The sequence below is a fragment of the Malaclemys terrapin genome, chromosome 12, assembly GCF_027887155.1.
Source record: "Malaclemys terrapin pileata isolate rMalTer1 chromosome 12, rMalTer1.hap1, whole genome shotgun sequence".
NCBI classification, from domain to species: Eukaryota; Metazoa; Chordata; order Testudines; family Emydidae; genus Malaclemys; species Malaclemys terrapin.
Window position 1 is genome coordinate 35,214,689 of NC_071516.1, and position 25,071 is coordinate 35,239,759.

Here is a 25,071-nt window from a genome sequence, read left to right on the forward strand (position 1 = left end):
TTGATTTATCATCCTGAGATTCTAAAGTTCTTGCTATGCTTTAGCATCATGCCATATTTTACATTAATCCATTTTAACTTTGATAGCATGGCTATATAATTGTTTTATCTTTTGCACTTTCTTATTGATCTTTAAGTTCTGCTTTGATTAATTAAACTTATCCCCTTTAAAGAACTCTGGGATCTGCACTTTAGGGCCTCCCTGTGAAGGAAATCAGTGCTTAACTTTAAACCTATGCTCAAGTCCCATTAAAGTTTGTGTGTGTTCTCAAGTGCCTGAATCAGGGCCTAGCTAAGCAACATCAACATTCAAAATGATGTGAACAATAGTGTATCTATCCTAATGCTCTCAGTAGCTATCCATTGCACAGAGAGTTCCTGACCCCTAGCCATGGTTGCAAAGTGCTTAAACGCTATGGTGATGAGCCTGGTATAAGAATATACATATATGAGACTTGACTAGAATCATAGAATACCAGGGTTGGAAGGGACCTTACCAGGTCATCTAGTCTAATCCCCTATGTTTGGCCCAGATCCCTAAAGGGCCCTCTTAAGGATTGAACTCACAACGCTGGATTTAGTAGGCCAATGCTCAAACCACTGAGCTAGATTAAAACAGATGTTTTACAAATCCATGATTGCATCCCTGGTGTTAAAATCTATCCTTCCAGATTTCTCCAGCCAATGTAACACTAACATACATATTTCCTTCTAGGTAATACTCATTAAAAGTGAGGGGTTAAAAAAATTAACACAGTGCTTCTAATAGTAATAATTTGAATGTAAAATTAATATTTTCTTAACTGTGATACAATAAAGTCTGCATTTAAAACTGTTTCACATTGGCTTAGATCTGAGGCTGGATAACATTCCAGACTTTAATGCAGTTGTCCAGAAACTACAGGAAAGGAAGAAGTTACATTATCAAGATACATTCTTTCATTACAAACATGTTTGCTTTATTAAAGCTACAGCGCATTTTAGTATTTACAAGAAATCAGATGTGGAAGAATGTGAATCCTACATTAAGAAGCTGCTTTGGTTATGAGATTTCCCCTAATATTTTTTTCTGCATTTAAAATATACATGATGAAGTTCAACATGCAAATCAAGCTATATCTTGAGGAATATGAAATGTACCATGTTGAATGTGTCTGAATGAATCTTTTCAGTACGTCAGGATGTCTAGAATCTGTCTTGAGTAATCTGGAATGAATACTAATTAGCAATATGTCTGGTGGATTCTCCAAGTAGTCTAGATTATATCTTCAGAAATCTTGAGCATCTCTTGAGGAACCAGAAACGTATCTTGTGGGTTCTGCGTTGTCTTAGGAGGAATCTAGAACGTTATCTGAGGAACACGGTGTGTATTTTATGGAATCATTTTCTCCCTACTAATTTCCTTAGGGCAGCTTTCACTTCCTTGTTCCTCAGACTATATATGAAGGGATTGAACATTGGAGTCACAATGGTGTAGAACAGTGAGAGCAGTTTGTCGGTGTCCACTGACTCCTTTGACTTTGGTTCTAAATACACAATCATGCCAGAGCCATAGAACAGAGTCACCACAATGAGGTGTGAGGAGCAGGTGGAGAAGGCCTTGCGCCTGCCCTGGGCTGATGGGATCTTCAAAATTGTCCTGGCAATTTTAATATAAGAAATAACTATCAAGAAAAAGGGGATGATTAGGAATAGCAGGACTGCCATGAAGATAACCATTTTATTCCTGTAGGTGTCCACGCAGGACAGCTCCAGCAGGGGGGGGGACATCACAGAAGAAATGGTTAATTTCATGAGACCCACAGAAGGGCAAAGAAAACACCAAATACGTCTGCCCAAAGTGTAGCAGGATGCTGACAAGCAGGACCCAGCTACCATTGTAGCACAAATCTCCCTGTTCACAATAAGTATGTAACGCAAGGGGTTACATATGGCCACGTAACGGTCATAGGCCATGGCTGTCAGAAGGAAACACTCTGTGCCAGCTAGTAAAAGGAAAAAATAAATCTGGGCAGCACAGCCGGTGAATGAGATGCTTCCATCCTCTGCCAGGCAACTGGCCACCATCTTGGGTAGGGTGACAGAGGAGTAGCAGATCTCCACAAAGGACAAGTTCCTGAGGAAGAAATACATGGGGGTTTGAAGGGCAGAATCCAGCACCGTGACCAAGACAATGACACCATTCCCGAGCAGGATCACCATGTAGATGACCAGGAAGACCACGAAGAGCAAACCCTGCAGGTTTGTGAGGTTGGAGAAGCCCAAGAGGATGAAGCCAGGTGTTGTGGTGTGATTTCCACTTGCCATTGGATGGGTGCATTGAATCCTGAGAGATGCTAAAGGCAGAGGACAAGGGCATGTCACCTAGAGTACTGGCACATAACAGTCTCTCACAGACATGAAATCAGGCATCTCAGCCGTCAGCAATAGAAACCTGCATAGATACCCATACCCTTATGACTGTGACAGTCGTGTATTCCTTCTCATGTGCGTACGGGAGCATGGCAAAATTGCTGCCCCAGCACGCCCGCTTCTGGCTGGCTGCAGCAACTTCTGCCTCGGTTTTCCCCACTGTCCTTTAGCCTCCAGCCACAAGAGTGTCCCGGCTGTGGAAGCAGAGAAAAGAACTGACAGAAGGGAACTGCAATGCATGATGGTTGTTAGCAAGAGTCAGGCTTCGTTAGCAAGAGACAGTCTTTGTTAGCAAGAGTCAAGCTAGCTGTGACCCTGATAACCCTGATAACGCGAGATTTGTAGAAGCGAGGATTGTGTGAGGATTGTGTGAGACGGGTGAGAAAGAGCTGTGTAAGAAGTCATTGTGACCTCAGTATAGATAAGGTGTAGAAGACCTTGTGTAGATAAGGTATAGAAACTAATTGTATGTAGGCAAGAGTCAAAACAAGTAAGGAAATGAGATATCAAGATGGCCTATGTATAAACAAAATGCAGCTGTCCCTCATTATTTCTGTAATGAAAGGTATAAATGCTTGCTGTAATTAGTTACCAGGGAGAGACCTGCTTGCTCTCTCCTCTGCACATGTGAGAGTTAATAAAGCGTCTGACTTGCTGCACCTAAACAAAAATAGTGAGAACTCAGTTTTTCTCCGACAATTTGGGGGCTCGTCCGGGATGGCAACGCCCACTGAGGCAACGGCAGCTGCTACGGATTGTTCCCCTTCGAACCCCATGGTGCCACAATAGAGGTAAGAGACCTTTTGAAATCTCTATTGGGGTGTTGGAGGAGGACTGTCCGTGGGGCCGTCTGCCCCTGTTGGACTCACGCCATCCGAACTTATTGACTGTGCAGCAAGGTCAGATGCTGAGCGGCGTAATAGGGGAATTGTTTGCCGCCCCCTGTAAGCATATGCTAGGTGCATAGGGTTTGCACCTGTATTGAGGAGTTGTTACTGCCTCAAGAGGGGTTTTTACCGCCTCAAGTGATGCATCAAGGTACTTGGGAATAGTACCTGGAGGTACTCAGGAGTAGTACCTGGTATAAGGCCTTGGTATGTTGGAGTGTGTGTGTGTGTGGTGTGTGTGTGTGTGTGTGTGTGTGTGTGTGTGTGTACACAGTGTGAATTGAGTGTTACCGGAAGACGCCCAGAGTACTCTGCGAAGTCTTTTGGCTCGTGACCAGAACTACTCTAATGCAAGCCCGGTAACTAGAGGATCTTTTAGGAGATCCGACCCATGTAAGTTGACTCGGCCTGGCATCGTCCGGCGAGGAGGCTACCTGGGTCTAGGAGTGTGTGCACCCATCTTCCCTCCCCTTTTCCTCTCCGTGTGAGCCACTGACAGTCTGACCATCTCACTGGATGCAACAGAGTAAGCGGCGCTTTCTCTCTGAGATTAGCCGACGCTCTTTGCTGAAGGGAGGTGTAGGGGGTCATGGCTATCCTCGTTAGTCACTCCTGTGTGAATACCCTGTAGGGAGAGATCCTTAGTTTATGAGCCGCTAGCGCGGACAGGGCATCCTTCCCCCTTTGAGTGTGTGATTGGAAAATGGGTGGGGGACAGTCTAAGTCTTCCCTCTCACCCCCTAAGGGTACCCCAGCTTATTTCATGTACGTACATTATGGCCCGAAAACCTGCAGGTATTTAGATAATTGGAATCTTTACACGCGTGCAAATCCATCTAAACAATGTCCACTAGAAGGTACCTTTGATTTAGACAAACTTAAATACCTTAAAGAAACTCTGGCTTCACCAAAAGCCTCTGATACATAGTGGGAGCAATTTGTCTGTTGGTGGGAGGAAGCAACAAAGAGACTCCACGAGTCTTGAGTGCGGAGTCTAAAGGACTCCCAGGAAAAGTTAAAAGCCCAAGTGCAACATTTACAGCTTAAATGCAAGGCATCCAGCTGTTTAACCCCTAGAGCGATTCCTTCTGCTCCTGTGTATCCTAATCCCGTTCAAGCAATTCCTTCTGCTCCCCTTTATCCCCAATTAGTTAGGTCTGACAGTGAGGAGGAAACTGCTGAGGATATTTTAGATTTCTTCAGTAACATTCAGCAGCAGCAGCAGCAGCAGCCCGTGCTGCCTCCTCCCCCTGCACAGCCTGGGTCTGCTAACGAATCTCACCCGGCAGTGCCAGTTTCACCACCGCATGTATCAGCTGCACACATTGTTCTCTCTTCCCCTGGGAGAGAAGCCTCCTCTTCACCACAAAGAGGTGATTCTGAGCCTCCCAGTAGCTCCCCTGATTCTAATCCCTCTGAGGAAAGTACCCGTTATCTTACTAGAAGTGTGGCACATGCACTCCAGGTTCCTTTAAGAGGCCTGGAACTATTTCTCAAATGCGTACTTTTCTTGGCATGACTGGGTACTGTAGACAATGGATTTTAGGCTATGCAACAATGATTAAACCCTTACAGGATCTGACTAAGTCAGGTACCCCTGAGCCTCTTCCTTGGTCTCCAGAGGCTGAACAAGCTTTTGTTGCTATCAAGCAAAGTCTGTCCAGTGCACCAGCCCTGGGACTTCCTGATTATGCTAAACCATTCACTCTTTTCTGTCATGAGCGTAATGGGTTTGCTTTGGCTGTATTAACGCAAAGGCACGGAGACAAACACCGTCCCATTGCTTATTACAGTACTGCCCTAGACGCTGTGGCAGCTGGATTTCCCCCTTGCCTGCGTGCTGTAGCTGCAGCAGCTCTTGCTGTTCAGGTATCTGAATCTATTGTCTTAGGATCTCCTTTGATTGTTGCTGTTCCTCATGCTGTGGCTGCTCTCTTGTTAAAATCTAAGACACAGCATCTATCCACTTCTCGTCTTACAAAATATGAGCTTGTCTTGTTGTCTTCATCTCATATTACTTTGGCTCGTTGCCCTGTTCTAAATCCTGCCTCCTTGTTGCCTGGGCCCAAAGACGGAGACCCACATGACTGTGTGTCTGTGACATCGGTTCTCTCTAGTCCAAGAGATGATTTACTAGATGTGCCTTTGCAAAATCCTGATCTTATTTACTTTGTAGATGGTTCGTGCTTGCGAGATTCTAAGGGCAAATTGGTTGCTGGTTATGCTGTGTGTTCTGCACATGCTGTTATTGAAAGTGCTTTCCTTCCTTCTGTGTTTTCTGCTCAAGTGGCCGAACTTGTAGCTTTAACTCGAGCCTGCATTCTCGCACAGGATCAAGCAGTTACAATCTATACAGACTCTCGTTATGCTTTTGGAGTGGTACATGATTATGGGTTGCTCTGGAAGTATAGAGGTTTTCTTACATCCACTGGTTCTCCTATTAAGAACAGTCTGTATGTCTCTGCTCTTTTAGATGCTCTTTTATTGCCCAAAGCTTTAGATGTTGTTAAATGCACAGCTCACCAGACCCCTCATGATGAAGTTACCCGTGGAAATGCTTTGGCAGACTCTGCAGCCAAAGCAGCGGCCCTTTCTGCACCTCAGGCTGAATATACTTGTGCTTTGATTGAACAGCCTCCACTAGCCTCCCTTGAGGATCTGGCCAAGATCCAGGAAGCTGCACCGGCAGCTGAGAAACGTTTTTGGAGTGCTAATGGCTGTATTCTACACCCTGATCATCTTTGGCGTGCCCCAGCTGGTCGCCTGGTTGCACCGAAGATGCTAATGCCCTATCTTGCTCGTGTATACCATGGAATGGCTCACGTGAGCAAAGGGGGGATGGTTGCTGCAGTTAACCGAGATTGGTGTGCATTCGGGTTCCCAGTCATTGCACATCACTACTGTCAACAATGTGTGATTTGTCAGCAGCATAACATTGGTAAAGCTGTTAAAGTTAGGCAGGCAGCTCACCCTCCCCCTTGGGGACCTTTTGTAAATATTCAGATTGATTTTATTCAACTGTCTAAATGTTGTGGCTATGAATATGTATTGGTTTTGGTGAATGTATTTTCAAATTGGGTTGAAGCTTTTCCCTGCAGGAAAGCAGATGCCAGGACTGTTGTGAAACTTCTGCTTAAAGATTTTGTACCACGATTTGACATCCCTGTGAGTATCAACAGTGACCGTGGAACTCATTTTACTGGACAGATTGTAAAAGAGTTATGTGCAGCTTTGCAGACTCAACACAACCTTCACTGTCCCCACCATCCGCAGTCTGCTGGGACAGTGGAACGCCAGAATGGAATTCTGAAAAATAAACTGGCCAAGATTTGTGCTGAAACAAACTTGAAGTGGCCAGATGCCCTTCCTCTGGCACTAATGAGTATGAGGGCCACTCCCAATCGAAAGACTGGACTCAGCCCTCATGAGATTCTGACAGGGCGCCCGATGAGACTACCAACTGCGCCCCCACTGACCCTAGCTCAGATGGACATTCATTTAATGGATGACACAATGCTTAAGTATTGTCAGGCACTAATGAAATGTGTTAAGTCTTTCTATACACAGGTGAAAGAAGCACTACCCAAGGATCCTGTGCAGCCCTGCCACTCGCTGGAACCAGGAGACTGGGTCTACATAAAGGTCCATCAGCGAAAGACTGCCCTGGCTCCACGCTGGAAAGGTCCTTTCCAAGTCCTGCTAACTACCAACACTGCTGTGAAGTGCCAAGGACTGCCCACCTGGACCCATGCTTCGCACTGCAAAAAGACCCCTCCGCCTGGAGAGGATTCTCCAGCTGCTGATCAGCCTGTTTCTCCTGCTAACTCTGCTGTGCCTCCTGGACAGCAGGGAAAGAGGACAAGGTGAAGTGCTAGTAACCTCTCCCTTGTCCACTGACAGATCTACTGTGCCTTTGAATTCTTTTACAGGAACCACACCAGTACAGGGTGAAGTGCTAGTAACCTCTCCCCTGCACTGTGGTGAATCACAACTGTTTTTGAAGAAGAAAAGAAGAAACACTCGCTCTGCTGAAACCACCAAAGTCCAGAACTTTCTAACTACAAAAGACATTAAGAACTGGCCCTGGTGGAAGAAACGAAGTATTGTTTATTGGCAAGGAGGGAACTGTGGGGAACGTTCCTGGGAATGTGGGGTCCAGTGGTGGGGTGGATTCTTTCCAGGATCAGGGCTTTGTGCTTATGGACAGGTACCTTCAGGATCCACTGACCTCCCTAATTGGCTTTCAGATGATAAATATCAAAAACGCCTTGCCACTACAAAGACTACACCTGCCACTAGTCCCTTGACCCTTGCCACCACCACTGTAACTTATCCAGATACAAACAGTACTACACATTCCAATGATGAGAAATTGGGCCAACTAGAGAAGGCCATAGGCCTTGTTTCTGGAGCACAACTAACCCAGGTACAGGCTGGAGTTGGTGAGTTACATGTTATCTCCGCCCTTAGTTCTATGACCCAGAAGTTACTGACAGAGATGGTATTGAATATCACTGAGGCTGGGAAGGCATTGCAGTGGGATCTAGCATGCTCAGAGATTCAGGATTTCTTGAATGACCAGCTAATGGCCATTCGGAATGATCTAGAGCACCAGGCTTGGCCCACTGCCCTTACAGACACGTCAGGAGTGCCATCTGACCTGTGGCCATGGAGACATACTTGGAAACTTTCTGGGTGGAAGTGTGGACGTTCTCAGTGCTCCTTCCAAGCATATGGACCGGTACAGGGGGTGTGGGCTCCCACATACCGTATCCTGCCGGGTCCATGGGGAGGATGCATATGGGATTGGGTAATTCATCGAGACATCTGGGAAATCAGACCACCTGGTATGCCCAATCGATTTTTAGTTAGTGCTCCTAGGATTACACCTGACATTTGGATGGGGTTAGGTAACCTGTGGACATTCTGGCCATTAGAACCCCCACAGCTTCAGTGTACACGTAAACTGAAGCCAGGAGAAGTTGTCACTGTCTATGACTACGTTTGCTGGGAGGGTAGGGGACAAGGAACTACCCTGACAGGACACTTACTCTTCCAAGCTAATGATAGCTGTGTGTATGTTAATGACACCATATCACAAGACATACATTTTAATCTCACTACCACTGCAGGCAATCATATCATTTACTGGCCTGCAGATAGAGTTTTTCAAGTAGCCCTTAGGTTCCAGATACCCTTTAATTGGACTAGCTTACTATCTGATAGATTTCAAAATTTGCTTTCATTGTTACCTGAGATTCAGAAAATCTCTGAGGTACAAGGGCAAATTCACATGCTTCAAAATGTATATCAAGTAGAAAAGTATGCCTTTCACACTGCTTATAGAGTATCTACCTTATGTACTAAATATGATGTATTGTGCTTTATGACAAAGGCTGTACAACAACCCCATTATAGTATTGCTATGGGAATGTTATTGCTTGTATTGTTATTAGTTAGTTTAGGATTATGTTATTGTTGTTGTAAAAGACGTAATAATAGTAATACCTTTCATGTTCATGCTAATCATGCATTATCATTGCATCCAATCAAAACCCCTAAGGTTGAAGCATCTGATTTAGAATCTGAAGTCCAGGACTTGATGCAAATAGAGATTTGAGAATGTTTGTTGTACTAGAAGTACAAAAGGGGGGGGGTTGTGGAAGCAGAGAAAAGAACTGACAGAAGGGAACTGCAATGCATGATGGTTGTTAGCAAGAGTCAGGCTTCGTTAGCAAGAGACAGTCTTTGTTAGCAAGAGTCAAGCTAGCTGTGACCCTGATAACCCTGATAACGCGAGATTTGTAGAAGCGAGGATTGTGTGAGGATTGTGTGAGACGGGTGAGAAAGAGCTGTGTAAGAAGTCATTGTGACCTCAGTATAGATAAGGTGTAGAAGACCTTGTGTAGATAAGGTATAGAAACTAATTGTATGTAGGCAAGAGTCAAAACAAGTAAGGAAATGAGATATCAAGATGGCCTATGTATAAACAAAATGCAGCTGTCCCTCATTATTTCTGTAATGAAAGGTATAAATGCTTGCTGTAATTAGTTACCAGGGAGAGACCTGCTTGCTCTCTCCTCTGCACATGTGAGAGTTAATAAAGCGTCTGACTTGCTGCACCTAAACAAAAATAGTGAGAACTCAGTTTTTCTCCGACACAGCCCTTCATGTTTCACAGTCCTTTACCCAAAGTCCAAACAGTAACCAGACCTGCAGCCCAGCTGGGTTCAGCTGGCAGCCACCTTGTAACAGCTGTGCCTCTACTGTTCTAGCCGGATCCCCGGCACATTCCTCCATCTGGAGGGGTTCACGCAGGCCACAGCTCTTTGGGGCACCCGAGTCAACTCCGGCTGCTAGCTGACCCCTGCAGTGACCTACGCTTCTTTCAGGCTGCTTCCCAGAGAGAGGGAACTCTAGGGTTACCATATTTAAAAAATAAAAAAAGAGGACACTCCATGGGGCCCTGGCCCCGCCCCTTTCCCTACCCCCGGCCCCGCCCCACTCCGCTCCTTCCTCGCCCCAACTCCACCCATTCCCCGCCCCTTCCCCAAAGTCCCCGCCCTAACTCCCCCTCCTCCCTCCCAGCCATGCGAAAAGGGCTGCCCAAGCGCTACCGGCTTCACGGTTTGCTGGGCAGCACCCAGACCCTGCGCCCCCGGCCAGCGCTTCCCCAGCACAGCTGGATCCCGGGAGGGGAAGCGCCCAGCCAGGGGCGTAGGGTCTGGAGGCTGCCCGGCAAACCATGAAGCTGGTAGCGCTCGGGCTTCGGGCAGCCCCCTTGCCTCCGGACCCTGCACCCCCGGCCGGGCACTTCCCCTCCTGGGCTCTGGTTGCTGTGCTCCTCCCCTGACTCTTCGGCTCTGTTTAAGAGCCGAGCTGCCCGAGCGCTACCGGCTTCAGGCAGCCCCCATGCCTCCGGACCCTGCGCCGCCGGAGCAGAGCAGCTGGAGCCCGGGAGGGGAAGTGCCTGGCCGGCGTCTGGGGTCCGGAGGCAAGGGGGCTGCCAGAAGCCGGTAGTGCTTGGGCAGCTCGGCTCTTAAACAGAGCCAAAGAGTCAGGGGAGGAGCACAGCAGGCGCGGGAGGGGAAGTGCCCGGCCGGTATTTTCCCGGACATGTTCGGCTTTTTGGCAATTCCCCCCGGACAGGGGTTTGATTACCAAAAAGCCGGACATGTCTGGGAAAAACTGGGTGTATGGTAACCCTAGGAACTCTCCATTCCCCAGCTGGGCTCCCCCTGCTTGGCTTGATCTTTAACTAGACCTAGCCCATCCTAGGTGAGAGCAGGCAGATTCATTGGCCCCTCAGACCAATTTTAACCCATTCCCAACATGCGTGAGGTGAGAGCGCCCCACCACAGGCAGTATGATCAGAATTGCTTCGCTGCTTGTCAAAGGCCTTGTCCTGTGACAGGTAACACAGGTGCTCTTTGAGCTTCAGTGCCTGAGGCCTGGGATTTCAGAGCAGGAAGAATTTGGGGGGGAAGATTCACCTAAGGCTGGCTGACATTTTTTCAACCAAAACTTGAAAAATGGGATATTGACAAAAAGTCAGTAGAAAAAAGTTTTTATTCTTTAAAAAGGAGAAAAAGTTGGGAGGTAAAACACCTCCTCATGTTTTAAAACTTCCCCACCCCACTGGAAAAGTGTTTAAAAGTTTTAACAAGTAATAAAAGTGCTGCTTTCTCTCCTATTTTAAACCTTTAAAAAGCCTCACCCCCCTGCTTGATACTGAGGGGAGAAAAGGGAAATAAATAAAAACAGGAAAGAAAGTGAGTTTTCCCCATTTTCTTTCATTTTTTTCTTTCACTGGAAAAAAATATTTTTTTAAACACACAAACAAGTGCTAGAAATTAAAGAGAGGGGCCACTGGCAGCAGAGTCCAGATCAAATTTTGGGTGGTTTCTGGTTTGTTCTGTTATCAGACTAGAATCAGCTTAGCCATGAACTCCAAGCCTGGCACCAGAACCTTCAGCACCTTTATCGCTTCCCTCAGTCCAGGAGTATCTTAGCAGAAGCCCTTCTTTGCCCTGACCTCCCTGCTTCTCTTTACCAGCTGCCTGAGGAATACCCCAGTGTCAACTGCACCCGACTCCTTCTAACACAAGGAGAAGGAACCCACATAAGGTAATATTGGCTATGAACAGTCTGTAGCCAGGAGTAGTTTATTTGACTGAAAATCCAGCTCTGGTGTTCAGACCTGATTCCATAGACACTTATCACCAAGGTATAGTGCTTACTACCATGACCAGGGCCATTCAAAGAGGCCTAAAGGAGACAGGTAGCAGCACCTAGTGAAATTCAATTAGATTTGGGTTCCCAACCCACTTAGAATCCTTTAAAAATCCCAACCCAGCCGTCTGCCACTCACCCCTCTAGCGAGTATCACCTAACTCCAGGAATAGTTCCACAGAACAGATATTCCTACTTGGAGATTAAGGTACTACACTGTGAGAGGGAGAACGGCACATTCTGGCCCTTGATGAATTTAAAGTAGAACCATCTTTATAAAAATTAATTAACTAAAGCTGAAAACGAGAATGGTTTCAATAAATAAAAATGTAAATGTTATTTAAGAAGCTACAGAGAAGCTGGGACTCTGAAAGCAAAGGGATAGGATGAAAAACACTGAAGGCAAATCCAAACAATGGGACAAAATTTTGTAGGGAAAAATCAATGGAGGAAAATATTAGAACTTCAAAAAAGTGGAAGTTTTAAATAAAATATACATTTTTCTCAAAAATTTTGTAAAAATGTTTTGCTCAGTTCATAGAAGGGTTGGTATTTTTCAAAAATGTGAAATTTTGACCAAGAAAAAGATGAAAATATAATGTTTGCATTTTTCACTAGTTCCAGGTTTTTGTTTTTAAATTGAATACAGATCTGGGAAAATGAATAATTTGTTTCTCTCATCCCTCTATTGAATCCTACCATTACTAACAGACATGAGTAATATTATTCACCAGTGTAATCTGACTGACTCCTGAAGTATCAATAACCACGGAATTTTTGTTGTTTTATGAGCACAAGGCAAAATACAATCAATTGAAACGTAATGGGACAGATTCTGCTCTCAGTTATTTTGGTGTAAATGTGAGCTAGCTTCACTGAAAATGAGGCTGTCCAATGGCTAGTGCATCGAATTCAGACCCTCCTCACACATGTACTGTTCCTGGTTTTCTTCTTTTGCCGTCTCTAAAATGGGGCTATTGTTCATGTTGGATGATCTTTTCAAAAGCTCAGACACAAGTGCAGAAATACACATCTGGACACAAACACATAATAGGAAGACTTAGTGGCACACTCACAAACACAATGGAATAAACACAAATGTTTTCTTGTTTACACAGGAACAAAGCAAACCTGCTAATTATGAGCATTAAAATATACGTGTACAAAGGGTCAGAGGTATCACACACCCCCATCCCAACCCACACACCAACAATACATATACACAAGGACACTCTCCCTAAGAAATCCCTAACAGATAGACACAGATACAGATGCAAACACACTGTTACAGACCCTGTAACACAATCACAGACAGACACAAATAGACACCACTGCAAATGCACTCTATTTTTGGGAAAGCAACAGTCCCTTGCATCTGAAGAAGTGAGGTTCTTACCCACGAAAGCTTATGCTCCCAATACTTCTGTTAGTCTCAAAGGTGCCACAGGACCCTCTGTTGCTTTTTACAGATTCAGACTAACACGGCTACCCCTCTGATATTTTTGGGAACACATATTTGTTATAAACATACACAAGGACTTTTACAGACACATAAAGCTTACATCAAACACATTCAGCAATTACTGTGAAATACAGCCCTTGACTCCCCAACAAACACCTGTGCACAAACTTACAATTCAAACACGTGCTTGATATTGCTTTTTGGGTGGAAAATTCATACCTTTGTTATGTTATAGCTTCTTTTTTTAATGACCTAAAATAAAAATGAATTATTTAGATGGCTGATGAGGTCATTGCCTTGAATGAATCTATCCTCCACCAAAGGGAAATTAATCAGAGATGGTGCTATTCGAGCTAAAGCAGAATCTCCCAAGACTATCATTTTCTGAGCAGACGTGTCTCATTTAAAAGCAACTTTTGGAAATGCCCCAAATTAAGGGCACTACTTTGTGACTTGCCCCCTCACTGTTCGGTTTGTGTCACTCTAAAGGTCCGGAAGGGTGTTATCTGCTCTGATAGCCACCCAGCAGCATATTTAAATCCATTCACTCCAAGTGGCTAGGGCCAACTCAAAAGGGGCAGAACTAAGGTTATTTTGCAGAGGTGGCATGTACCTTAATACTTTGTTTCCTGCTCTTCAGAGATTGAAGTTTAGCCCCTGGAAGGGCGTGAGGCTGTGCTGGGTGTCTGAACTCTGCATCAACAAAGGTTTTGGGTGGGAATGTGGACTAAGGGAATGATTTTTTAAGAGAGGGAGGTGCTCAGCAGTTCCTGTTGATAGTCCTGTTGGGTGCCTAACACCCCTAGCTACCTTTGAAAATCCAACCCTAACATGTTCAGGATGAGTAAAGTTGGCCAGAAAATGGATGAGAAAAAAATCTTGAACTATTGTTGAATAAATACATAAATAATAAACAAACAAATAAATAATGTGTCTTCTGGGGGAATTTTCAAAAGTGTGTTAGGGAGTTAGGAGCCCTGACTTTCAAATCAACTTATTTCCCTAATTCCCTTTGGTGCTTTTGAAATTCTCACCCTTCGCTCAATAATTTTTGCAATTAAAATTTTCTAAGAAGTTCTATTCAGTATTCATACTTTATTTTCACAGAAAATATCAGCTTTCCTATCCATCCACTCACCCACCCATCCCGCCCCTTACCACAGCCAGGTGGAAAATAAGAATTGAATTTTATGAAAATGTTCAGTGTTTCAAAATTTGGTTTCAGGTTGCAATTTTCAAACCTTCCTGGCAAAAGTTTAGTCAAAACTAGTGTTTAATTAATTTATTTTTTTGAAGAATCAGCATTTACAAATGAAAAAAACATTTTATCAAAAAATTCTGGACTGGGTCCAGCCCATTATCTATCAAGCTTAAATTGCTTGTCGCTGCGGCACAAGAAGCTAGGACACTGACACACACACACGAGTAACTCCTTTCACATGCTCTCAACACACTTACTCGCATGAGGAAAGTGAGTCATGGGTATTGGTTTTGTAGCACCAGAGCACAAAAGATGACTGCTGAGGCTCAGTCGGATGTGTCAGACCAGGCAAGCAAGTGACCAACACAGCTTTAGCTTGACCGAGGCTGATAATGTGCAAGGAAAGTTACACTGCCCATGCCCTGTAGAGTCTCTTGACCTGGTCTTCTGAGACAGCCAAAATCCTAGACACATATGTGTTCGTTTTCCTTGGTCTAAAGGGGGGGAAGAGATTGGTGAAATAAATGAGAGGGTTTTACCCGCTTCAGGAGTGAAGATGAAAGAGGAGTGAGTCCATGCTCCCACTAAGAGACGCTCTCCGGCCCTCTCTGTGCTTGTCGCCTTCCTGCTTTTGCATCTTTTGGAAAACACTAGAACGTCCTCAGCTGAAGAACTTTCTCGTCAGTCTGTCCGTACTGGCCTATATGCACTTGTTGCAGTGATCTCTCACTGAGTGACAGGGCAGAGGCATTGGGGACATGGTTCCTAACCCATTCTCCAAAAGGCATTGTTAGCAGTTTTAGAAACGGGCTCGGGTGCCACCAGGGAACTTGGTCTCATTAGCTGCATCCGAGCAGCCTCAACACTAGTTCTAGTCACTTTAAAGTTACAGGGGCTGCATTCAGAAGTGAGAGGAACCTGCCCACCACAACCAGCACTGACCGGGACGCTCCAGTGACAGGGTTGTGGGTCTGAAACTTGAAGGCTCAGGCACTGTGTCGGAGGCACGTAGTGGTTCTTATAGTTATACGTGATGGGGGGCGTCCATGGGGCAGCAGCGGTGTGGGTCACAGTCACTGTGTTCACACTGGCATGGAGAGTTTGTGGTCCTGGCCCAATAAGACAGTAAATAGGTGGCTAAACCTTGGCATGGGAATCGTCCCACTGACTTCTATGAGACCAATCACATGCTTAGCGTAGGCCCATGCTTAGAGTCTGTGGTGAATCCTGGTTTATAGTCTCTCTTTTGTTCTTAGAAATAAAACTAAGATTTTGTCATGGTTATTTTTAGTAAAAGTCACGGGCAACAAAAAATAATGGGAGCCGTGACCTGTCTGTGACTTTACTAAAAATAACCAGGGGGCAGCGTTAGGTAGGGGGGAGGAATCACAGCTGAAGTCCCATGGAACCTACAGGCCTGGACCCTGTAAGACAAGGTTAGTCAATTATTTTTTGTCAAGGTCCAAATTTCTTGGTCAAGATCCAAACTCTAGAGAAACATTTTTCACACCGTAATAACAATCATGATAATAATAAGGAAATAAAAAGCTGAAACCGAAGAAGTCATGGAGGTCTGGTAAAGTCATGGAATAGGTGACCTCTGTGACTAAATTGTAGCCTTACTTAGAAATATATGGATTGAATGTACATGCTCTGTTCTCTGAGTAGGAAAAAATAATGGAGCTCCTAATTCCACAGCTGTCCTTACCTCTGTATTGGGAGAAAGCAAAACTCTAGTTCGGAGCCCCTCAGCATTTGCAGGGAATGCTCAAAGTCCACATTCCATGGTTTTGGCTCACCCTTGGAATGGTTTGGAGTATTCTTTTGTTTGTTTTGCCATGGAAACTTTTGACAAAAATATTTTTTCCATAGAATTTTTCAGCAGAACATGTTGGCTTTTTGTCAATCCCCATCCATTCCCCCCCCCCCAAAAAAAAAAAACTGACCTTGAGAACAAAAATTATTTCCATTTCCTGTTGAAACCCCCCCAAGGCAGATTGGAAAAATCTCAGCCTCATTTCTTAGGGCTTGTGTAGACAGTTTGCAGCAAGCCAGGGTGTAAATCTACCTTTTCACTAGTGTGATACACATGGAGTGTCCATGTAGACCCTGGTGCCGTGCACTAACATTCCCTAGTGTGCATTAATCTACTCTTGTTTCAAAGCGTGGTGAACAAGTGAATAAAAATGCATCAAGGAGTTTGGTTCATTCATAGAATCACAGAATCATAGAATATCAGGGTTGGAAGAGACCTCAGGAGGTCATCTAGTCCAACCCCCTGCTCAAAGCAGGACCAACCCCAACTAAATCATCCCAGCCAGGGCTTTGTCAACAACCTCCTTTTAAAACAAAAAGCAGGGATGGGGAAGGTGGAAAAAGAAGAAGAAAAAAAGAAAAAATAATGGAAAAGATAGACTAAAAAAACCCCAAAATGGAGAAATGAAAAAAGAGAAAAGAGAGAGAAAGAGCAAAAATGTAAGAAGATAGAAAAGAAAAGAATTGTCTTGCTTCAGGGCTAGATGAGCCTCTGCCCCCTCTCCTGGTCTCACTGAGTGGACCCCACTCCAGATGTCAGGTCATGAGCCTTTGCCTCTCTGGTGAGGAATTGTGGGACTCTCCCATGCCCAGAGCGGGTCCCTGGGTGACAGCACTGTGGGTACTAGCCAGGATCGCTCAGCAGGTCCGACTGGACTCGGTAGAGGTGCATGTCCCCTTGGGGAGCTGTGACCTGCAGTGATGATAGTGACCCAAAACAGCCTGTTTAAAAGAAAGTGTTGTTCAATCTTAATAGTAGGAACACGGCACAGTAAGAGACAAGGATTAAAGCCCCTAGACAGGCTAAGCTTCCCTAAGGAATCCCTCAGCCTCTGGGCGGGGGGTCAGGAGGCAATTTTGTCCCATAAAATCAGGCTCTCCTCTAATCAGGAAGTGTCTCTTTTGAAATCACTCTCAGCCTTTTGATCTTGGGGAAGCTGGTCTGGCAGGCCCCCCATGGGCAGGCGGGCGGAGGTAGCATATCACAATTAATTATCATGATGTTTGCAGAGGAACTCTTATCTGAGCTATTGTCCATCTTCCTGGGTGGTTTCCTGAACACCCAGCTGTTGAATTAACCCAATATGTGCATACAAGAATGCCTTTACAATATTCACATTTCAGACAAACACACGGCTCATACAGTATTCACAGATTGCAGCCTTCAGAGCTCGCTTTAGCATTTATTTTATTCAGCAGTAAGGCAAGGAACCTACAGGCCTGGACCCTGTAAGACAAGGGTAGTCAATTATTTTTTGTCAAAGTCCAGATTTCTTGGTCAAGATCCAAACTCTAGAGAAACATTTTTCACACTACAATAACAATCATGATAATAATAAGGAAATAAAAAGATTTCACAGCTTGTTCAAAACCACCTGGCGATGTGGATTTGGCCCTATTGACTACCCCGGCATAGCATATTATAAAAGTGGCATCCCAGCCTGTGGGCAGGAGAAGAGAGAGCGTAGCCCTTGGGTTGTGCCAGGATGATGGCCACAGGTGATGAGGAAGACAATGGCTGACATTTCAGGCTGTTCTGCAAGGGATGGATGTTCAGGTGGACATTCTGTAGTATCTGTATCTACCTCGCTGGGTTAGAGTGTTTGTAACTTGGCTAAATGTGTTAATGAATTATGACAAATACAGATGGGTTTCTAAAGTGTGAGGGTTGCAACTGAACACATTGGGATTCCCAACTCAACAGCAATTTTAATACTACTGGGCCTGATGTTGGGACAAGAACCTGCAGAGTGATCACTGGGAATTCTTAAATAATCAGTATAATTAATATATGAATCATAGATTGGGGTACAAGAGGCATCTCCAAAACCATCAGAAGAATAAGAAAATAAATAACCAATTTATTCCCCCAGTTTTCAAATGAATATTTTCCTGGCCATCACCCTTCTCAGAGCTTCCTTCACCTCCTTATTCCTCAGGCTGTAGATCAAAGGGTTCAGCATTGGGGACACCACTGAGTAGAACAGGGAAAGCAGTTTGTCAGTGTTGAGGGAGTAGCTGGATTTGGGCCTCAGATACGTCACGATGCCGGACCCGAAAAACAAGGTCACCACAATAAGGTGGGAGGAGCAGGTGGAGAAGGCTTTGCTCCTGCCCGCGGCTGATGGAATACTGAGGATCGCTTGGAGGATACGGACATAGGACACTAATATGAGCAGGAAGGGGACCATGATGAAGGTGACAGTGATTGTGTAAACAGCTACTTCGTTCCTGTAGGTGTCCGTGCAGGCCAGCTTCAGCAGCGGGGGCAGTTCGCAGAAGAAGTGGTTGATCCTATTGGGCCCACAGTAGGGCAGTGTGAATATGAAAGTTGTCTGCCCGACTCCCACCAGCACCCCAATGAGCCAGCACAGAGCTGAGAGCTGGAGGCAAATATCTATGCTCATCATGGCCGTATAGTGCAAAGGGTGACATATGGCCACACAACGGTCGTATGCCATGGCGGCCAGCAGGCAGCACTCCGTGATCCCTAAGAAAGAGAAGAAATACATCTGTGTGGCACAGCCCAGGAAGGCTCGTGTCTTCGGAGAGGAAGTTCACCAGCATCTTGGGGATGGTGGACGAGGTGTAGCCAATTTCCAGAAAGGACAAATTTCGGAGGAAGTAATACATGGGGGAGCGAAGGGCAGGGTCCATCACTGTGATCGTGATGATGATAATGTTGCCCACCAAGGTGATGAGGTAGAAAACCAGCACCAGAAAAAAAAGGGAAACTCGGAGCCCCAGGATGTTGGACAAAGCCACAAAGAAGAACTGTGTCACAGCTGTGTGGTTCCTGCTAGCCATGCCCTACAGCAGTTTTCTCTCTGTGGAGACAATAAAATTGTTCATGAACTGGTCAAGTTGGATGAATCGTATACGAAATGTATCATATTGCCTCTATATAAATCCATGGTATGCCCACATCTTGAATACTGCGTGCAGATGTGGTTGCCACATCTCAAAAAAGATATACTGGAACTGGAAAAGCTTCAGAAAAGGTCAACAAAAATGATTGGGGTATGGAACGGCTTCTGTATGAGGAGAGATTAATAAGACTGGGACTTTTCAGCTTGGAAAAGAGATGACTAAGGGGGGATATGATCAAGGTCTATAAAATCATGACTGGTATTAAGAAAGTAAATAAGGAAGTATTATTTACTCATAACACAAGAACTAGGGGGTCATCAAATGAAATTAATAGGCAGCAGGTTTAAAACAAACAAAAGGAAATATTTCTTCACACAATGCACAGTCAACCTATGGAGATCTTTGTCAGAGGATGTTTTGAAGGCCAGGTCTATAACAGGGTTTAAAAAAGAACTAGATAAATTCATGGAGGATAGGTCCATCAATGGCTATTAGCCAGGATGGGCAGGGATGGTGTCCCTAGCCTCTGTTTGCCAGAAGCTGGGAATGGGTGACAGGATGGATCACTTGATGATTACCTGTTCTATTAATTTCCTCTGGGGCACCTGGCATAGGCCACTGTCGGAAGACAGGATACTGGGCTAGATGGACCTTTGGTCTGACCCAGTATGGACACTCTTACATTCTCATATCTATAATCTCTGACACACCAATTTCCAGTGATGCTTCCATTTGTGGATGCCCAGTGTAAGACATCCGGTACTTGATGCTCCAGGGCACTAAAAAGCCACGGCTCCCACGTTAGAAAGCCAGGCTCTCGGTGTCATAGCTCGGACCCCCAAACCCTGAGGCACCTTAGGCAAGCAGCTGGATCTGAGCATGTCAGCCTGGATCTCCCTGTTCTGGAGAATGAGGTGAGGAGTTCTCTGTCTCGCAGAGCGAGCCGGGCTTCATTTCCCATTCCCCAGATTAGAGAGGCTGAGATCCCTGGCTCCACTTTGGGTGTGTCTACACAGATCTTGGGAGCAGGCGGGAGCGAGTCTCCCAACCCAGGTCAGCAGACTCTGGCCAGTGGCCCCACCCACTTCCCTAGACTTCAAAGCCTGAACTCTGGCCTCGCCCACCACCTCACAGCTATTTTGAGAGCATTAACATGAGCCCCAGTCTGCCAGCCCGGACTGGGAGGCTGATGCCCGCTCAGCACAAAATGCTGTGTAGACACACTCACTGGGACTGGATCCTGCAAACCTTTGAGTGGTCCTGGCTCAAAGGCTTAGTCCGAAGTTGGAAATGGCTTTGCTTTGTTCCACAGCTCTCGGTTTCACTGCAGACATGCTGGGACACAGACCCAAAGGGAGTGCACAAAAACACTACAGACACTACCCACATTTCTACTGAGCCCCAGCGGTGATCTCGAAAATGACTTATTTAGAGAACGTGTAGAAGCCAGCCAACAATTCTACAGGATTCTCTCTTCCGTTCACTGCTCCAGCACGGCCTTGTGTCAGTCGAACGTGCTTCATTCTCCTCTCAGGTCAGTTTTACACAATTGTAAATCAATTGTCTTCAATAAACATACTCCTAATTGTCGTCTGTTGATATGAGAGGAGAATCAGGCCCTTGGATAGTCAAGTGGTCTGTCTACCTAGTTGTCTTTTCATATGCAATATCTGTCCATCAATTCAGCTTCATCATGCTTCTGTCTATACATTCATATGCAATTATCTATTGATCTATCTGTGCAAGAATTTACACTGGTGCTCCTCACTACAGAAACTGAGCATGTATCTGGTCTCATGCATACTTATTTATCTATACTTTCATATGCAAAAGGTGACCATAAGTTCCATTTTGGCGGGGATAGCTTCTTTTTAAGCCCTGTCGTGGCTGTCCTGACATTTCTGGCAAAAGTGAGCATTTGTCCCATTTGCTCTTGCCAACTTGATCAGTTGGCAAGAGCAAACAGGACACATGTGCACACTGTTGTCAAAAAGTGGGGTGCGGAGGAATGTGCAGGGAGGCAAGGGGCCATGCCAGCCCTGCACAGAGTGGGAGGCAGGGCTCAGGTGGTGGGCAGACAGGACTCGGGTGATCAGTTACGCCAGCCTCGCAAGGGGAGTGGATCTCGGGAGAGCCTAGTGTGCGGAGGGAAGGGAGAGGGGCTTGAGCTAGCCCCACATGGTGTCCTGTTTTCCCTTTGGGAAATATGGTCACACTACATATGCAATATCCTATCTATCTATCTGACAAGGTGGGCGAGGTAATATTTTTTACTGCAGTGGCTGTCAACCTTTCCAGACTACTGTACCCCTTTCATGAGTCTGGTTTGTCTTGTGTACCCCCATGTTTCACCTCACTTAAAAACTACTTGCTTACAAAATCAGACATAAAAATACAAAAGTGTCACAGTGCACTACTACTGAAAAACTTTCTCATTTTTACCATATAATTATAAAATAAATCAACTGGAATATAGTGTACTTACATTTCAGTGTATAGTGTATAGAGCAGTGTAAACAAGTCATTGTCTGTATGAAATGTTAGTGTGTACTGAATTCACTAGTGCTTTTTAGGTAGCCTGTTGTAAAAGTAGGCAAATATCTAGATGAGTTAATGTACTCTTCGGAAGACTTCTGCTTACCCCCATGGGTACATGTACCCTGGTTGAGAACCACTGTTTTACTGGACCAACTTCTGTTGGTAAGAGATGGAACAGATTGTTCAGCATAAGTAGCTAACATGTATTTCAAGGGACAATTCAAGGTGAAGTGGCCCATTAACACCCCTCCAGTCATTTGCCTATGTGAGGTCATTCGAGAGTGTAGGGACTGTCTGGTTTCACCCACATAGTTGCTATTGGGCATTTAGTGATTTAATGAACTCACTCAGGAAAATGATAGAAGACAAAGGCCATGTCTACACTAGTAATTTGTTCCACCTTGTATTTAGCTGGGATACACTGAGAATGTTTCCCAGACCTGAAGGAGAGCTCAAAAGCTTGTCTCTCTCTTGCCAACAGAAGATGGTCCAATAAAAGATATCACCTCACCCACCTTGTCTCGCTAATATCCTAGGACCGGCATGGCTACAATGACACTATATCCATCCATCATCGATCTATCCCCATACACCCAATCTATCTATCTATCTATCTATCTATCTATCTATCTATCTATCTATCTATCTATCTATCTATTTTCATAGAGCATGCATTAAAACTGTACTTAGCAGCCCAGATCCTGATTACATTACTATGCTAAGTTCAGTGGGAGATGGTTGTGTAATTCCCTTAGGTTCCTTTAGAAATTCCAGCTATGAACTAGAATTCTTTGTACTATTCCTTAGTATAACAAAACAGTCAGAGGAGAGGAAGAGCACACCAGTGGCTGTCTCCCTGCTCCCTTGTACCATGTGTAGTCATTTATACCAATGCAAGGTGAGTGCAAAATGACTCCGTATCAGAATTACCCACTTGTACCGGCAGGGTCCCACACCCAGTCAGCACTCACATGTAAATGACTACACAAAGGTACAAAGCAGAGGAGAAAAAGGACCAAGGTAGAGCTATGCACCAATGTGCTTGGTTAAAAAGCAATAACATGCAGAAAAAACATTGACTTTAAAAAATATTCTAATCTCATATAATCATGTGCTGTAAAACTTACAGGCAGCAGAGCAAACAAGTGCGTTCCCCAACGCTGAAGAGGCCACATCTCGAGGAGTCTGAGTATTTAAGTTCTTTTATGTCTCTATTGAGACAGGTTCCCTCGTGCATTGAATCCTTGCTACGTCAAAGATTCAGAGATGAGACAAGGACTTTTATTTTTTCTTTGGCATGGACAATAGAGGGTCCACGTTTCCAGGGACAGCTGTTTTGAACAAAGGCTGGTGGAAAATTTTTAATCAGAACTTTTTCCACTAGAAAATTGGATTTTCAGTGAAGTGACTGCATCAATGATAGGGTCTGGTTTGGGAGATGGGAATCCCAAAAACGTTTCGAAAATGGGACTTAAATCTTTAAATCTGATTTGAGCTTATTACCCATAAAGAACCTCACTATTTCTCTCTCTGCAAGGCCCACGTAGGAGTAAGCGCCTCACACTCTTAATTTCGTTAGCCTCACAACACCCCTGTGCTGTAGATCATGCTATTGTCCGCAAATTGCAAACAGGGAGCAGATGCACACAAAGATGCGGGGTGGTGTGGGGGGTGTCCTTGAAAAGGTATTTAAGACCCTAAAGATGCAGACAGGCACCTAGTGGGTTTTCAAAATCGCCTACATAGGGAATGGCCCAATTCACAAAGCCACTTAAGTGGCTACCTACCACTTTAGGCAGCTACAGATCCCAGATTCAGGCCCCTGGGGGATTCACAAAACTGCTGCTCAGGTGCCGTCAAATGCCTTCAGTGCCTAAACTCACTACTTTTTTGCAGGAAAATTTCCCCAGGTGCCTCTGGGAATGTGCTTGGTAGCCCCAGGCCAACCATCCCAACAGCTGAGTCCTAGAGCCATGCACGAGCTGGGGGGAGATAGCCAGGCCTTTGCCTCACTTGCCCATGGGGCCCAATTGGGTAAGCATGCTCAGAGCTCACCTACCGGATTGGGCCCATGTAGGTGAGCTTACACAAGGCGAGAATGGGCTGGAGTGTGGGGAAGAGGAGGACCTCCCTCATAACTTTTAGCCCAGTGGTTAGGCTATGTAGCTGGGGCGTGGGATAACCATGCCTCAGGTCCCTCCTCTACCTCAGGGAGAGATAGGACTTGGACAGAGATCTGCCACTTCTCTGGTTTCATAGATTCCTAGGCTAGAAGGGACCATTGTGATCATCTAGTCTGACCTCACAGCCCAGAGACCTGCCCCAAAATAATTCCTAGAGCAGATCTCTTAGAAAAACATCCCATCTTGGTTTATAAATTGTCAATGATTGAGAATCTGCTGATACCTTTGGTAAACTGTTCCAATGGTTAATTTCCCCCACTCTTACACATTTAAGCCTTATTTCTAGTTTGAATTTGTCTAGCTTCGACTTCCCGCCATTGGATGGTGTTAGAACCTTTCTCTGCTAGGCTGAAGAGCCCGTTATCAAATATTGGTTCCCCCTGTAGATACACTAAGGTAGCAGGTAGGTGTTTAAATCCCTTTGTGAATCTAGCTCCTGGCAGGATTTAAAAATTTCATCTTAGCAGCGTATGCACTCAAATCCCTAAGAAAATCTGCCCCTCAGAGACCGAGCGATTTGCCCCAAGGTCACACACAAAGTTAGGGTGACCAGATGTCCCAATATTATTGGAACAGTCCCGATTTTAGAGGACTTGTCCCGCGTCCCGACCCCCCTATACGATGGGGACCACGGCAAGCCAGTGCCACCGGCGCCACTCACCTTTCTTCCCTGGGCCCTGGGGCAGCGCGCAGCTGAGCTCCCGGTGCGGCGGCGCCAGCCCACGGGGCCCGCTGCCTGGCCGGCAGGAGCCTGCACAGCACAGCCCTGCCCCTATTCCGGGCACACAGAGAGGCAGCGAGGAGGTCTCGTTCCCCTGCGTGCTGCAGCAGGGCGGGGCTTGTAGACTCCGGCAGCGGGCAGAGAGCCCCCCCCCGCCCCTGCCCCCGACCCCCTCCCCTCGACCCAACCTGACCCGAGGAAGGAGCCAGAGGGACTGGGAGGGACCTGCCTGCTGGATGCTTCCTGGGAGCTGCTCCAGGTAAGCACTGCTGGACTCACCTGGTCCCCTGGCAAGTCCCTCTGGGGGGCTCCCGTCAGACCCACTGCCCTCAGCCCCCACCCTGACCCTGTTCCCTCTGCCTCCCCCACAGTCCCTCCCTCCCCCGATCATCTCACCCAACCCACTGCCCTCAGCCCCCACCCTGACCCTGTTCCCTCAGCCTCCCCCGCAGTGTCCCCCCTGTGCCCCCACCCTCAATCCACTGCCCTCAGCCCCCCTGACCCTGTTCCCTCTACCTCCCCCACAGTCCC

The 25,071-nt window shown here is 45.8% G+C and overlaps 1 protein-coding gene and 1 pseudogene across 1 annotated transcript; both read right to left on the reverse strand.

The window, feature by feature from the left end:
- Positions 1 to 1,379: 1,379 nt before the first annotated feature.
- On the reverse strand, positions 1,380 to 2,348 carry LOC128846714 (olfactory receptor 10AG1-like). The gene is given in 3 exon segments (XM_054045960.1): positions 1,380 to 1,763; positions 1,765 to 1,862; positions 1,865 to 2,348. Coding segments are annotated over 3 exon segments (924 nt in total). The 5' UTR covers positions 2,307 to 2,348.
- Positions 2,349 to 17,398: 15,050 nt separating this feature from the next.
- LOC128846610 (olfactory receptor 10A4-like) lies at positions 17,399 to 24,543 on the reverse strand (annotated as a pseudogene).
- Positions 24,544 to 25,071: the final 528 nt, after the last annotated feature.